The 15,091-nt window shown below is 37.0% G+C and overlaps 1 protein-coding gene across 1 annotated transcript in view; it reads right to left on the reverse strand.

Moving 5' to 3' along the window:
- Positions 1–796: 796 nt before the first annotated feature.
- Positions 797–15,091, reverse strand: part of LOC123871272 (somatomedin-B and thrombospondin type-1 domain-containing protein-like) — a 67,398-nt gene continuing 53,103 nt past the window's right edge. The window contains exons 3-7 of the mRNA XM_045914975.1: positions 7,462–7,656; positions 4,313–4,436; positions 3,422–3,498; positions 2,123–2,363; positions 797–1,462 (exon numbers count right to left, since the gene is read on the reverse strand). Of these exons, the coding sequence (XP_045770931.1) occupies positions 2,164–2,363; positions 3,422–3,498; positions 4,313–4,436; positions 7,462–7,656 (596 nt within the window). The 3' untranslated portion in view covers positions 797–1,462; positions 2,123–2,163. The remainder of the gene's footprint in view (positions 1,463–2,122; positions 2,364–3,421; positions 3,499–4,312; positions 4,437–7,461; positions 7,657–15,091) is intronic.

Genomic DNA, 15,091 nt, shown 5'->3' on the forward strand with positions numbered 1-15,091 from the left:
GAACATGGATTTTACGAATTTTGGAAGACTCTCTACTAAATATTTTCTAAGAAATAATTTGTTTTTGACATAGGCATCATCCCAATTGGTTCCATACGGTGTTTGCATAGAGATCGGCCTTCTTTTTGGGATGTCGGGGGTTCGATCCCGTCTACATCTAACTTTTTACAGTTAGGTATATACCTATGCGTTTTCAGCAATTAAATATTTATCACTTGCTTTAATAGTTACTTCGTAAAACTGTGCTTTAACGGTGAAGGAAAACATCGTGAGGAAACTTGCGTGGAGAGTTTTCATATCTAATTTTCTCAAAGGATGTTTGAAGTCTGCCAATCTGCACTTCTGCACTTGGCCAGGCAGCGTCGCAACCTTTCTTTCTGAGAGGAGACCCGTACTCAGTAGTGTTTCAGCGATGGGTTGATCACAATGATGATTTTCACTTTTATTGCACTTTCGGCAGATGATTTTACTCACATCAACATCAGAGTATTATGAACATACTCTCAAAGTTTGTATTGTTTTAAAAATAAAACTAAACGTTTGTTTCAGTGCATTTATTTATAATCTATTTACATTGTTCGTCAGAGATATGTTTATTTATTCGACAGAAATTGTATTAATATTATTAGTTTTATTCGAAGTCTTATGAAATTATTCATTCTTTTATTACTATCATTCATTATAACTATTTTACTAAGTATCTACCATTAAAACTAAACTTTTATTGTTACAGTTAGTTAAAGTATGTACCTGCCTATACTTAAAAAACTAAATAATTAATTTTCTTCTTATTTTCATAGAAAAAGAATATTATTTGCCATGTTTTATAAACACGACTCCATTCTCCATAAGTAGCCGTTTCCCCTACATCTAAACTTAAAGCTAAGGAGTAGGTGTCAAAATATTCCAAGGGGGTTGACTTCGAATCTACGAAAATGATTTTTTTTTTAAAGTAACTACTAAACTTACAATTAATTTGTTACTATTGGGTATTTACAATTATTTTATTATTATTTACGTTCTTTATATTGTGTTAGAGACCTATCTGAATATTAAATGTACGTATCAGTTTCTTGAGTTTTGCAATTTGCAACAAACGATGGCGGCAGAGAGGGGCCATAGACAATCTTTTTTTTTAATTATAGCCAGTGCCACTCAGGGTTACATGATACTCAGTAAAATGTCGTGTAATAAAAAAAATTGCGATGGCTAGGCTTTAATATTTAGTATTTACCTTTGTTATTATGTTGGTACATAGTAGGTACATTGTTGTTGCATCAAAATTGCAATGTCTATTTGATTGGGTAGATAATTAGTTAATCAATTAGTGCTGGCATTTGACTTCGCTAATTGTGTTTGATCATGTTCAGGCATTCAGGCTTCCAGCCAACAAATGACGCGTGAGGACGCAACTAATCTAATACCGGCTTCCCACGGTGCGTGATATTGCGGACGGACGCGGGCCATCACACTGACTTTTTTTTATTCAGATGCAAGTTAGCCCTTCACTGCAATCGCACAGGGTGGTAAGTGATGATGCAGGCTAATATGGAAGTGGGCTAACCTGTATATTGTATAACCTGTGTGGTAGGTATGTATGTATGGTGTAACCTGATGGCAGTTATTAAATTAAAATTCCCCTTTGGTTTTAACACGGCATCGTGCCGGAACGCTAAATCGCTTGGCCTCACGGCTTTGCTGGTAGGGTGGTAACTTGCCTCGGCCGAAGCTTCCACTAGGCCACACCGGAGATATAGAAATGATAAAATTCCAACTGCCGGGAATTGAACCCGGGACCTGCCACTAATAAGACCACAGCTCTTACCACTGTGCCAGGGAGGTCGTCCAGCGCACCATTGAAAGAGTATCGTTAGTCGTAAGTTAAGTTATACAAACATAAAGTCCGGGTTGTAAAAATTAAGCTAAGTTATACAAATGTAAAATCCAGGTTGTAATAAGTAACTAGGTAAGCAAAGTTATACAAAAGTAAAGTCCGAGTTGTAGTAATTTAGCTAAGTTATACAAATACAAAGTCTAGGTCGTAGTAAGTAATTAAAAGTTATACAAAACATGAGCTAAATTATACAAATGTAAAGTCCGGGTTATAGTAAGTAGTTAACCTAAGTTATACAAATATAAAGTCCGGGTTGTAGTTGAGCTAAGTTATACAAATATAAAGTCCGGGTTGGAGCAACACTCGGTGGTCTTGTCGGGCGTGTCCCCGCGGACCCACTTGCCGTGGCAGTGCGGCGCGACGAGCGCGTAGAAGCGCGTCGTGTGGCCCGCCACGCCGTGCCCGCCGCACCGCCACTTTAGATCCCGTCTCAGGGCTGCTGTCTCACACATCACGCATACTGTGTTGCCTGGCAGAAACAACAAATACTTCTAAAAAAAAAATTCATTCAAAGGCATCTTACTTTGAAAATTTAAACACATTTTTTTTTTTAATGATGTAACCACAAATTCGCGGTTTTCAGATTTATTCCTGTACTTGTGCTATAAGACCTACCTACCAGCCAAATTTCATGATTCTAGGTCAACGGGAAGTACGATACGACAGACACGACGGACAGACAGACAAACAGACAACAAAGTGATCCTATAAGGGTTCCGTTTTTCCTTTTGAGGTACGGAACACTAAAAACCAACTAAAGAAATAAAATAGCAATTTATTAAATATATTTTTCACTTTGAGTTTATTTCCTAAACCATAATATCCACTCAGACAGAGCAATCATTTTCAATATGTAGATATACCATAGATATGTAAGGACCTAATCACAAACATTGGTAAAATGTTTAATACGTTTAAAATAGCAATTTTTACTATTCCACAGATGTTTGAGTTAAAGTAACAGGCGTTATGTAAATTTTATCTCATCTCATTTACATAAAACGAGAGTAAATTTTTACTTTAATTTTCCCCCAAATGTTTAGACTACAAGATACATAAAAATTAGTAACACTAGCTGATGCCCGCCACTTCGTCCACGTAGATTTGCGTTTTTCAAAATCCCGAGGGAACTCTTTATTTTCCGGGATACAAAATAGTTTATGTGTTAATCCAGGGTATAAAATAAAAGTAGCCCTAGGGAATATATGTATATTGTATATCCTATCTACTCGTATCTCCATTTCAAATTTCAGCCAAATCCGTCCAGTAGTTTTGCGTGATTGAGTAACAAACATCCGCTACGTGAGTTCCAAATTTTGTCAGAATCAGTTAAACTGTTGGGCTGTGAAAAGGTAGCAGACTGACAGACAGATAGACAGACAGACACACTTTCGCATTAATAATATAAGTATGGATTAGGATTAGAATTATATATTTTTTAATCATTACTAAACTCAAAGGGGTATAAATAAAATTGCCCAACGTATAAAATGAGAATTTGATCCATTATGATATATTTAAACGTACCTTCGCGCAAAGGCTTGTAGTCAGAATCAGTATGACAAGCTTTAGAAACCTTAGTCACTTCGAATTGCACGCAATATCTGAAACAATTCACACTGTCAATTCAATCAAGATTTACTTCGCATCCTAAACACATTTATACTAGGTAAAATCCGCCTTTGTATGGCCTCTATTGCCAATTTATCCTGGTTTATAGGGGCAGGATAGGATTTTCGGAGCTAACGATTTCGCTAACGAGACTGTATGCTCAAATCGGAATTTAAAAGTTTTCGAGTTATGCCAAAATCAAAAGGTCAAAATCATCATTTTTTGACAAAACTAAAAACTGCTTCATATCCACGCAACCCAGCTTTTAAAGCTCTTGTAAGTCCTATACTTATCTATTAATAGAAAACCATTCAGGTTTCCCAAATTTAAAAAAGCTTTGTGGTTTTTCAGTAAGTTTCAAACACCTACGCAAACCAACGAAGTAAGTACCTATAAGTATAGGCTGACATGCATAAATGTAAAAGCCTATAAATAAAGGATTAAAAAAAAGTATAAGTAATAGTTTAATCAATAATATTATGTTTCCAAATACCAGTAAAGTATCACTCTGATTATGTCTTTAATTACGCGATGGTAAAAAATATTATAAGAAATCTTTTAGAAAAATCAGAGAGAGTATTTGTCCAGCAGTGGGCCATCACTTTAGTTGCTTTACTGCAATATAGCCTCGCAAGCCTCGATAGCTCAATGGTTGAGGAGCGGACTGAATTCCGAAAGGTCGGCGGTTCAAACCCCACCCGTTGCACTATTGTCGTACCCAATCCTGGCACAAGCTTTACGCTTAATTGGAGGGGCAAGGAGAGTATTAGTCATGATCAGCATGGCTATTAGTCTTTAAAAACTTACTCTCTATGTGAATTGGATTCCGGATCATCCGGGTTACGTAAACGCAAGTTCTTTCTGATGTCGACCGTTTCATTTGAGTGCCGGCTTATGGAGAGCCCTCCGGGCAGGATCATCGCAGACTCTTCTGCAAGATAATAATAATATTATATATAATATAATAATAAAAATAATAATAGTCACACTATCAGACTAATATTATAAAGGCGAAAATTACACAAACTTTCGCCTTCATAATATTAGTCTGATATTTATATAGTAGTAGTATGTGTGTGTGTGTGTATGTTTGTTACTCCTTCACGCAAAAACTACTGAACGGATTGGGTTTAAATTTAGAATGGGGATAGATTATACCCTGTATTAGCATATAAGCTACCTTTTGTCAGGGAAAATCAAAGAGAGAATTCGTCAGCAATTCTATGAGTCCAAATCTAAGAATATATAAAATAACAAATAACATAGCCAATTGTAGCAGCTATGCAGTTGTACAAAAATTGTTCTCATTTTAAGCTCTCTGAGAACAAACATAAGTTATGCTTATGCACCAAATCACAAATTGTCAAAACAATTTAACTGTAAGTTGGATGCATATGTAAACGACTGTTGTTTCGTCGTATGCGAAAGTTTAACTTTATTAATGTTTCTCCATACAAAAGCAACAATTTAGCTTTAACAGGGCTCTCTCCGTCACCTACTCCATACAATCGTAGCCCCAATTTCATTTAAATATTAAGCAACCAAAGTCCATTAAATTTTGCAGACATATTCTAAAAAGTAATATAAGTGCCTGTGTTTTAGATTTTTCTTAAAATATGTAGTTTTAAAATTACAGGGCTCAAAGATTTGTATGTGAATTTTTAAGACCGCGTAACTTTGAAACCGAATATATTAAAGGAAATCTGGAAAACCACAGGCATAGATATTAGTTCCTGGAACGTTTCTACAAAATTCTATTGAGTATGATTGGTTAGTATTATAATGAGAGACGAACTACGTTTGTATGGAGCGAGTGACGGAGAGACCCCTCTTAAGCCAAAATTAAGCACCTAAATTATGTAGCACAGACCCCTGAGCTTGTCCTATCGAGTTTACACAGTCGTGTGAGCTGTCCAAACAGTTCTGCCGATTAGCGAGAAAATGTCAACAGTTTAAAATTTATCTATCGACAAGCCGGTGTGTGCTACATGGACTAAACAAGCATTATGGAGTCCATTACACAAACATTATAGATTAAGGCCCGATTCACGTTTATTCGAGCCACTGGATCCAATAAATTCAATCCAGCGTCAGACTGGTATTAAAACGTCACTGTTTGCATTAGAGCTAGTTCACATTGGGCGTTTTGTTTTTAGATCCAAGTCTGGACATCAAGCGTATTGTAGAGTGCCACTGGATTCAGGTGGCGTAAAAGCGTGACGTGTGAAAGTCCCTACAAGAGATCTATTGATTTATTGATTTATTTATTGATTTATTGATTGTGGGCTATGTCTAGCTGTGGGCACCTATCGGTTGATGATATGCCCATTGGAGTAGAGAGCGTTCATAATATTGCGCCACAATCAGTGGTCTTGAGCTCTCCTCTTTACTTTCCACGTCATCCCTATCCTCGCAACCTCCGTCAGGTTTTTGTGCTGGTCACACGTTTTTCTGCGCTGTTCCAGTTGAGAGCTTGTCTCGCGATGCTATTGGTCCCAGGCGTAGAGTGTAGATCATCAAACTTGATTTATTACTCTTCCATTGGTAACTCCTGGTAGCTTAGAAAAATATAGATCTTACTAATCTTCTCAGACCAGTGGATATCTACCTAAAATGTGGATGCCCCCCACATTTTAGGTAGATATCCAGTGTTTGTTCATTGGCCCTTGGGCGTTGAAAAACGCTGACTTTAGCGACTCGTCGTTTTGCGACTGTTATTACGGTGAGTGCTCAGCTCTGAAAGTAATGTGGAAGTGATTGCTTCTGTGTGTCTCTTCTGTCGCTATAAAAATAGAAGAGGCAAAGAGCATGAGTCCAATAAATATTACGGGATAGATGTATGGAAATCGTCTAATGTGTACTAGCTCTTATACCAATAGCAATTCGATGCTGCATTGGTTCATTGGATCGGATATTGTGAACCAGCTTCAATTATTTTAATCCTAATGAATATTCCATCCATCTGAAATATATATTGTAATAAAAATAGTTAAATTCACGCGCCTGGTCATTTATAATAGCATTTCTCTATCACGCGCAATTGCTCTTGAATTCACGAAGGCGCTTTGAAAAGAGGTCTGACAGCTGCTTTGCATATGAATATACCATCTTTAGATCTTCGTGGATAGTTTGTAAGTAACATTAGTGAGGGATCCTTCAATACAGCCATTATTTGGTTTGCCAATTTTATAGCCAGCCTGTCACATGCTCTACTTAAGGCTACAGCTATTAATTTCATTAATTAACATAAAGCTCATTTTTGCGCTGGCCACGGGCGGTGGTCGCCACTTGAGCTGGTGCTTGGATCACTGGCCTGTTTCGGACTATATTGAACTAGCAGAAACCCGCGACTTCGTTCGCGTGGATTTAGGTTTTTCGAAATCCCGTGGGAACTCTTTGGTTTTCCGGGATAAAAATCCAGGATATTATCTATCTCCATTCCAAATTTCAGCCAAATCCGTCCAGTAGTTTTTGCGTGAAGGAGTAACAAACATACACACATACACACACACACACATACAAACTTTCTCTTCTATATCTATACATATAATAAAATTGTAGAAAAGTGGTGTCTGTACAATGGAAATATATAAAAAAAAGTAGCAGGGGTTGTTATTATATCGATGCCGAACCCGAAATTGTAATTAATTTTTTTTTGTCTGTTTGTCTGTTTGTCTGTTTGTCTGTGTGTTTGTGCACGCTAATCTCAGAAACGGCTTATTCGATTTAGATACGGTTTTCACTAATATATTGTAGTAAGCTTCACTTAGGATTTAGTGTTTATTTCATGTCAATCGGTTCAGAAATAAAAAAGTTATGTCAATTTAAAGAATCACGGCGCCTCGCGCCTGAGCGTCCGTGGCTATATAAAGCGCGAAAAGTCACTATTCCACGCGAACGAAGTCGCGGGCACAGCTAGTTTATAATATTAGTGTGATGACTCTTATGTTAGTTACCTCGTAAAGGCACGTCGCTATCCGCCGTACAGCCATGGTGTGCTTGGCAAGCTCGTCTTTGCACCAGCGACGGGCAATGGTGGCCACCGTGTGCTGGTGCTTGGACCACTCGTCTGCTTCTCACCATGCTACCTGACCCACACGTTGTATCACATTCGGACCATTCTCCCCATCCGGATACCACGCAGTCCATCACTGTAACAAAGAGAAGAGTAATAATTAGCTATCATTGTGAAACCATTGAAATTAGTTATTATTTGATTTCTAGATGCATATGCTTATCAAGAACGAGTCGAAATAAAGAATATATCTAGTAGTAGATAAGTAAACCAAAGATTTATTTCCCAGTTTTAAGAAAAATGAAACCATAATTTCACGTTCATAAGAGTAATGAAATCATAAGTTTGTCTCATAAATTCTTCCTCACAAAACCTTTTTAATTTAACTTTCATATTATAAGGTAATGCGTGAGTTATTATTAATCATACTAATATTATAAAGGGGAAAGTTTGTATATGTGTGTGTATGTTTGTTACATTTTAACCCAAAAACTTCTAGACCAATTTGTGCGAGGCTGACGAAGTCGTGGACATCATCTAGTTTATTTAAATAAACATTGTTTTTCTTTTTTCTTTTCAATACGAAATATTTAAACACGATAAATAAAGGAATTTCACTAATAAAATATATTATTAGAAATCGTTATCTTGCCCTTCCGCTCTGTGGATTCAAAAGGGAAGAGGAAAATCACTTACAGGCATCTTACAGCTAGGGGCATTAATATAAATTAATCTCTGTGTTTCCTGCGTAAAATTGTTTTGGTGTTTGGGGAAATATCATCGACTTAGTTGTATGTTTATGGTGTTTAACAAATGTCTGATTTTATTAGGGTGACTACGCACTGCCTCCGATCCAATTCCGTGAAAATACGTTCTGAAATATTTATAGAACTATTTGTATGGTAGCTTACGCACTAAATCCGACTTCCGTCATCCGATTTCTGTCCGTCATATGAATATCTCGGATGTGTCTCTGATTCAAAACGTATGACGTAGATATGTCAAAGATGTTCACTGAATTGATTTGATCATAGATCGGATTAGAGCGTAAGCAAGATCCGATTTCGTTCCGAGTTTTTTATATCATCCGTGAAAATTCACGGACTCAGACATGTATTCTCCGAGGCACGGAGGGACCTTAAAGGCCAAATTTGGATTTCCAAATTCAATCACCAAAGTCAAAGTCAAAATCATTTATTCAAAATAGTACACCTTTTGTTTGGCCGTAACCGATCCAGTTATTTATTTTTTCTTCAAAAACAATATATAATAATTCTGTCTGTACATATGCGATTGACAGAAATGCTAACATAATCAGCGCACATAACATAATTTAATCAGACAAAATCCATTCGAAATACGCACGTGACGTGAAACCGACGCGTGCCGCAGCCATGTTGGAAGCGTAATAAAGGCGGGAAACCACTGTCAAAGGCAATGCGAAATTGGCGGTCTTTCTTTTTTTCCTTTTGTTAACCTCACGTAAACCTCTGGTAAAGCATTTATTTGAATACATTGCTTTTGTTTTTACAAGAACGTCTTCAAAAAGGAGTAGTTTTAGCGATGGCTAGCGTTAAAACGCCAACTCGTGTAGGTCGATTAATGTTAGCATATCAGAAACTTACATGCAAGTGCCGACAACAACTGTACACAGTTTCAGTTTGAAGTTTCATAGGTAAATGGATAAACAGACAAACAAAAAATAGTTTTTGTAATGTCAAGAACATAATAACAAACACTAAATTAATGAAACAGCGAAACGTCTGTTCCTTGAAAACTAATTACATTATCATGATTTTTTCGTTATTAAGATGGATTCTGCGTAAATAAAATGTCGGTCCAGTGTTCCGGAATAGGTCAAGAGTAAACTGTAATTTATATCGCCTGGAGAAATATAATAGCAACGTTTTTTATTTCATAGAATGTATAAAAGTGTCAGGCGCTAGCAAACTCAGATGTTTTTTGGTTCAAATCTTGCAACGGATTTTATTATCATCTTCAGAAACTCACGCCGCGCCGGCCCACTACTGATCACAGGTCTCATTTCAGAGTGAGAACAGTTTAAGCCATATCCAAACTGGCCAAGTGCGGACTTCACAGACCTTTGAGAACATTAGTAGAACTCTCAGGCATGCAGGTTTCCTCGCGATGATTTCCTTTATGCTTTTTTAGTAAATGGATTAAGATATAGAAATAAAAACATTTTTATTCATATTATCTTTTACAAGTACTTACTTTTGAATCGTCAATAGAAACTACCACTGGTTCGGTACCTTTTTTACTGAGAAGAACCAGCAAGAATCCCGGCGGTTCGGTTAGTAAAATATTTCCTTTGCCTAGAACTGCCTAGAAGCAGAATCAACTGTTCATAAGTCTTGACATTTAAATGCAATATATTGGACCATCATTGGAGCGAAACAATGTACGAGATCAGCATAATATTATCTCCTATGAATATAGGGATTAGGCCGGATATTACCCTTTGTTGGAAATGCAAGCCGATTCGATATTGAGGCATACTTATATTAGGGATGTATGGGATTGCGCTCTCATAATATTTGTATTATTATGTTAAATCGATTTTATGAAGTCAAAGTCAAAATCATTTATTCAAAGTAGGTACAATTGTAATCCTTTTGATGGTCGAAATTGTTAAATCCCACCAAAAACATTTCATGTAAAAAGTTAGCCAAGACTCACAAGTTCATAATGTTTTCACTGTTAAAAAGTTATGAGATCTCTAGTAGAGCCAAGCCCCTAGCTGAGCTTAGATTTGTGCTGGCCATGGGACCTATCCCAAGTCCAAAGTAATATAGCTCTTAAATGTTCTTGACTATATCACATTTATAACAATAAATAACAAATCACTCTACTTACAAGCTCTGATTCTACAAAGCCTACATCTTGGTAAAAAAAGGACGGCTTGGCCGTTTAATAACTTTTAACGTTTAATATGTTATGTCATGTAATAGTTTTACGAACATTTGGCTCGCCGCCGCCGCCGTTTGGCTCGTCTTGGCGGGGGCACTGCCGTGCCCCCTGATTTGTACCATATAGTGCTAATTAATTACGTAACTTAAAACTAAAGCTACGAGGGTCCCAAACGCGCCCAAGTCTGAGAAGAGCCTAAAAGTTTTTTTATTTAAAAATCATCTTAAAATTCCGAAGTAAGTCCCACATAATATCTCGATTCTCAGAAAATCGAGGTGTAAAATAATTTACAGCATCCACTGTCGTACGTGAGGGTTCTACTGAACATTAAATAAATGGCGGGCGTCGCGGAGAAGTGCCCTCTTTATGACGGGTTATAAGTATACTTACACTTATCTCTAAAACTATTACACTTAATACCTACCAATGGAAAAGATTATACAATAGATTTAATAACATACTACAAGTGTAAATTAAAAATTTATAACACCCCCGACAAGTGAAGGTTACAGTAACTAGAAAAGAGCTGATAACTTTCAAACGGCTGAACCGATTTTTTTCAATTATAGCTAAGAACACTCTCAATCAAGCCACCAAACAAAAAAAACTAAATTAAAATCAGTTCATTAGTTTAGGAGCTACGATGCCACAGACAGATACACAGATACACACGTCAAACTTATAACACCCCTATTTTTGGGTCGGGGGTTAAAAAGAGTAGGTACGAGTCGGCTGGGCGACTGAAAATTAATAACCCTGTATTTTCAGCATGGAGTTCAAATAAACTGAAATATCAATCGTAACCGCAGTTTGCAAGGAAACCGAACAACCGCAAAAGTCAAACTTTTTTCTTATCTTGTATTTATTCAGCCCCGACCTTATTTACACAAACAAGCGGGAGCTTTGGCAACGACGCGGAGGTTTTTCATTTTTAATATAAAAATACTTTGCGTTTGTATTTTTTCATATTTATGTACCTAAGGAATAGCAAATAAATAATAATTTCGAGGAACTCTGTGATGTTTAAACATGGTCTAATTATTTTTAAAAGTTATTTTTTTTGGTATTAATTATTTATTTATAGATAACTAGATAATGGCCGTGACTTCGTCCAAGTGGATTTAGGTGTTTGAAAACTCTGTGAGATCTCTTCAATTATCCAGGATAAAAAGTAGCCTATGTCCATTCCCGGGGTGTGAGCTATCTCTGTTTCGAATTTCATCAAAATCGGTTTCTTCCCCTAATCTTTTTGTAATAGGGTGGTGGGATGGTTGAGGGTGACTGGAAATGCGATACATTCCATGCAAGGGAAAAGTTGCAAGGAATGTATCGCATCGCCTTCCTTGCAAGTAGAGCTCATTTGCAGCTAGTTTTGTCACATTATGATACCATATCTATACTCTATACTTAATAAATAAAATTGGAGTGTCTGTCTGTAATTTCGAAATAACTACCGCAAATTAAGGTCATATGGTTATTTGAACGATACTATAACTGAATCACACGTTTTTAAAATTTTTGTCTGTCTGTCTGTCTGTCTGTCTGTCTGTTTGAAAAGGCTAATCTTGGGAACGGCTGAACCGATTTTGACGGGATTTTCACAGACAAGTAGAGAATTGACCAGGCGGTAACATAGGCTACTTTTTTAACCGACTTTCAAAAAGGGAGTTGTGTTTTTCTACCTATGTACACCGAAATCTCCGAGATTTCTGAACCGATTTGCGTCATTTCTTTTGTAATCGATAGAGGAACTTTGCGACATTGTTTCATAAAAAATTTGGAGTCCAACTCCTCAATCCTGATGCTGCAGGGGATCTGACCAATCCACGCGGGCGAAGCTGCGGGCATCGGCTAGTCCGAAATACGGTTAGTTCTGAGTTATTCAAGATTTAAAGATTTAAATCGAAACCAGCAGTTTTCAAGTTAAAATATACTCTTGTGGTGAATTATACGGACTTTTGTTTAATTAATTTATAGTTTTATGTTAGGCAAATAACCACAAAATTATTCAAAACCAAAAATAGCTAGAGAACACCGCTATTTTTTAGGTAACTCTAAAAACCCAAGTATTATTTTACGAAAAATACAAGACAAACAGACAGTCACAACAGACAACGATAAGGGCCTGCCGACATTATTCCTTTGAAAGTATTGTTATTCAACACCTATCTAGTCCTACAAATGACATTACAAAATTTTCAAAAAAATATGTACAATAGTTTGGTTAATGGTCTTTAGTTATGTGGAGTTTTTTTTTTCAAATAATCGTTTATTACGATAAATACACGAATCTTATACAATAGTAGCTTCATTTAAGATCGTGTATCAACTTCTTTACCTGTGCAACCATGAAAGTAAATCTTACATTTAATAATAGGGAATATATATATGATACACTTTCGAAACGTATTTTATTCTATTTCGACATTCTTTATGAAAAATTCACATTTGGGTAAAATAATCCTAGTCGGCCCTGCGCGGGAGACGCGACGCATACGGCAGGCGCCCTTCAGACGTGGTGGATGTGCGCAATTTTTCCCGCCAATCGCTCTCGATTTACGGAAAATATTTTTTGTGTAATTGTAGCGAAATTATTATTTATAAATTATTGAATAAGGATGGTTAATTGTGTTAGTTTTAAGAAACTTTTATCATCTAAATATTAGTGAACTCCATAGTAAATAGGTACTTAGTAGTGTTTTTTAGAGTTATTTCGTTGTTTTAAATTGTGTTAGGTAGGTACGAAGGTATCATAGTCAAATATCAGGATGCCGAAAATATCTCGACTAAAACGATCTCAACTACAAAAGATTGAAAGCATGAAAATCGCGTAAGTACCTACTTATCTTCCCATATACCTATTATTACATAAAAATATTGTGCGGCACACTTTTTTGGCCCGATCCCTGGAATTGAATCCAAAACCTTGTCACCCATAGTGGAACATTGAAACTCCTGACTAACTAGGTACTACTACTTACTATAAACGGCCTCGCCCCCGGCTTCGTACCTACGGCTTTTTTGAAAATAAATAGGTACAGCCTATGTCACTCAGGAATAATGCTTAGCAGAAAGCAGTAGCTTTCTACTGATGAAAGAATTTTCAAAATTGGTTCAGTAGTTCCAGAGATTACTTCATACAAACTTTTCTTCTTTTTATTATGAACTAGTTGATGCCCGCAGCTTCGCCCGCGTGGATTTAGGTTTTTAGAAATCCCGTGGGAACTTTTGAGTTCAAAGAACAAAAGTAGTCTATCCGTACCGCGCGACAAAGTCTTTACTTGGTAAATATACCTTCAATATCAAGTTATAACCGACGACAGTTTCTAAATCCCATCCACTTTGGTGATCAGATCCCCTGCAGCATCAGGATTGAGGAGTTGGAATCTAAATTTTTTATAGAGCAATGTCGCAAAGTTCCTCTATCGATTAAAAAAAAATTTACTCAAATCGGTTCAGAAATCTCGAAGATTTCGGTATACATAGGTAGAAAAACACAACTCCTTTTTTGAAAGTCGGTTAAAAAAGTAGCCTATGTTACACCCTGATGAATCCTCTACTTGTCTGTGAAAGTCCCGTCAAAATCGGTTCAGCCGTTCCGAAGATTAGTCTTTTCAAACAGACAGACAGACAGACAAAAATTTTAAAAACGTGTGATTCGGTTATGGTACCTATCGTTCAAATAACCATATTATGAGCTTTATATGAGGTAGTTATTTCGAAATTACAGACAGACACTCCAATTTTATTTATTAGTATATAGATAAACACACACCATTCCTTGTTGCGTCATTCTTGTAAGCAGCTGGGCAAAATACTGTAAGTAGGTAAGTACTAAGTACCTACCTACCTAGTAACTTCCTACCTACCGACACAGATTACAATAATGGTCAAAACTTATTTTATAAGTAGGTAGAGGTACCTATAAAAGCACCCCATAGTACGCGACAGGTTGACATGGCAATCGGGTAATGAGCCGCACATCACCCGCGCTATCCCGCACCGGGTTAGCGCGAGGGCTGTGCGGGTGAGTGGGACGTCCCCATCCCGATTGCCATGTCGACCTGTCGCGTACTATAGATGCTAATTATAATAACCTACCTCGACCTATCGCCGACTAAAGTTCGCGATAGGTCGAGATGGCAATTGGAATATGAGGCGGGGGGACGCCCCGCACACCTGCGCTCGCCCGCACCGCTCGCTAGCACGGGGACTGTGCGGGTGTGCGGGGCGTCTCCACCCCGATTGCCATCTCGATTTGTCGTGTACTATATACCTTCATAATATTGCAAATTGTACGATAGGTACATAGGTAGGTTACTAACAACAGATTCTTTGTTTACTTTTATTATTTTAGTTGTAGTTTACTCACGCCCCGAGGGTTCTGTACTCAGGTATTTTTTCGAAATTTTACACGATAAATCAAAAACTATTGTGTATAAAAATATATACGTAGTGTAAAGCCCTTTCACAATATTATGATACCCCACTTGTTATAAATAGTTACCTTTGAAATTTGAAAATACTAATTATTTCTTGATGGCATACATTTTTAGGGTTACGTACCTCAAAAGGAAAAACGGAACCCTTTTTTTGACCTATCTCATAGCCAGCGTTTGCAAATCTAAGCATACGTAGGG

This window comes from Maniola jurtina, chromosome 13 (genome assembly GCF_905333055.1).
Source record: "Maniola jurtina chromosome 13, ilManJurt1.1, whole genome shotgun sequence".
NCBI classification, from domain to species: domain Eukaryota; kingdom Metazoa; phylum Arthropoda; class Insecta; order Lepidoptera; family Nymphalidae; genus Maniola; species Maniola jurtina.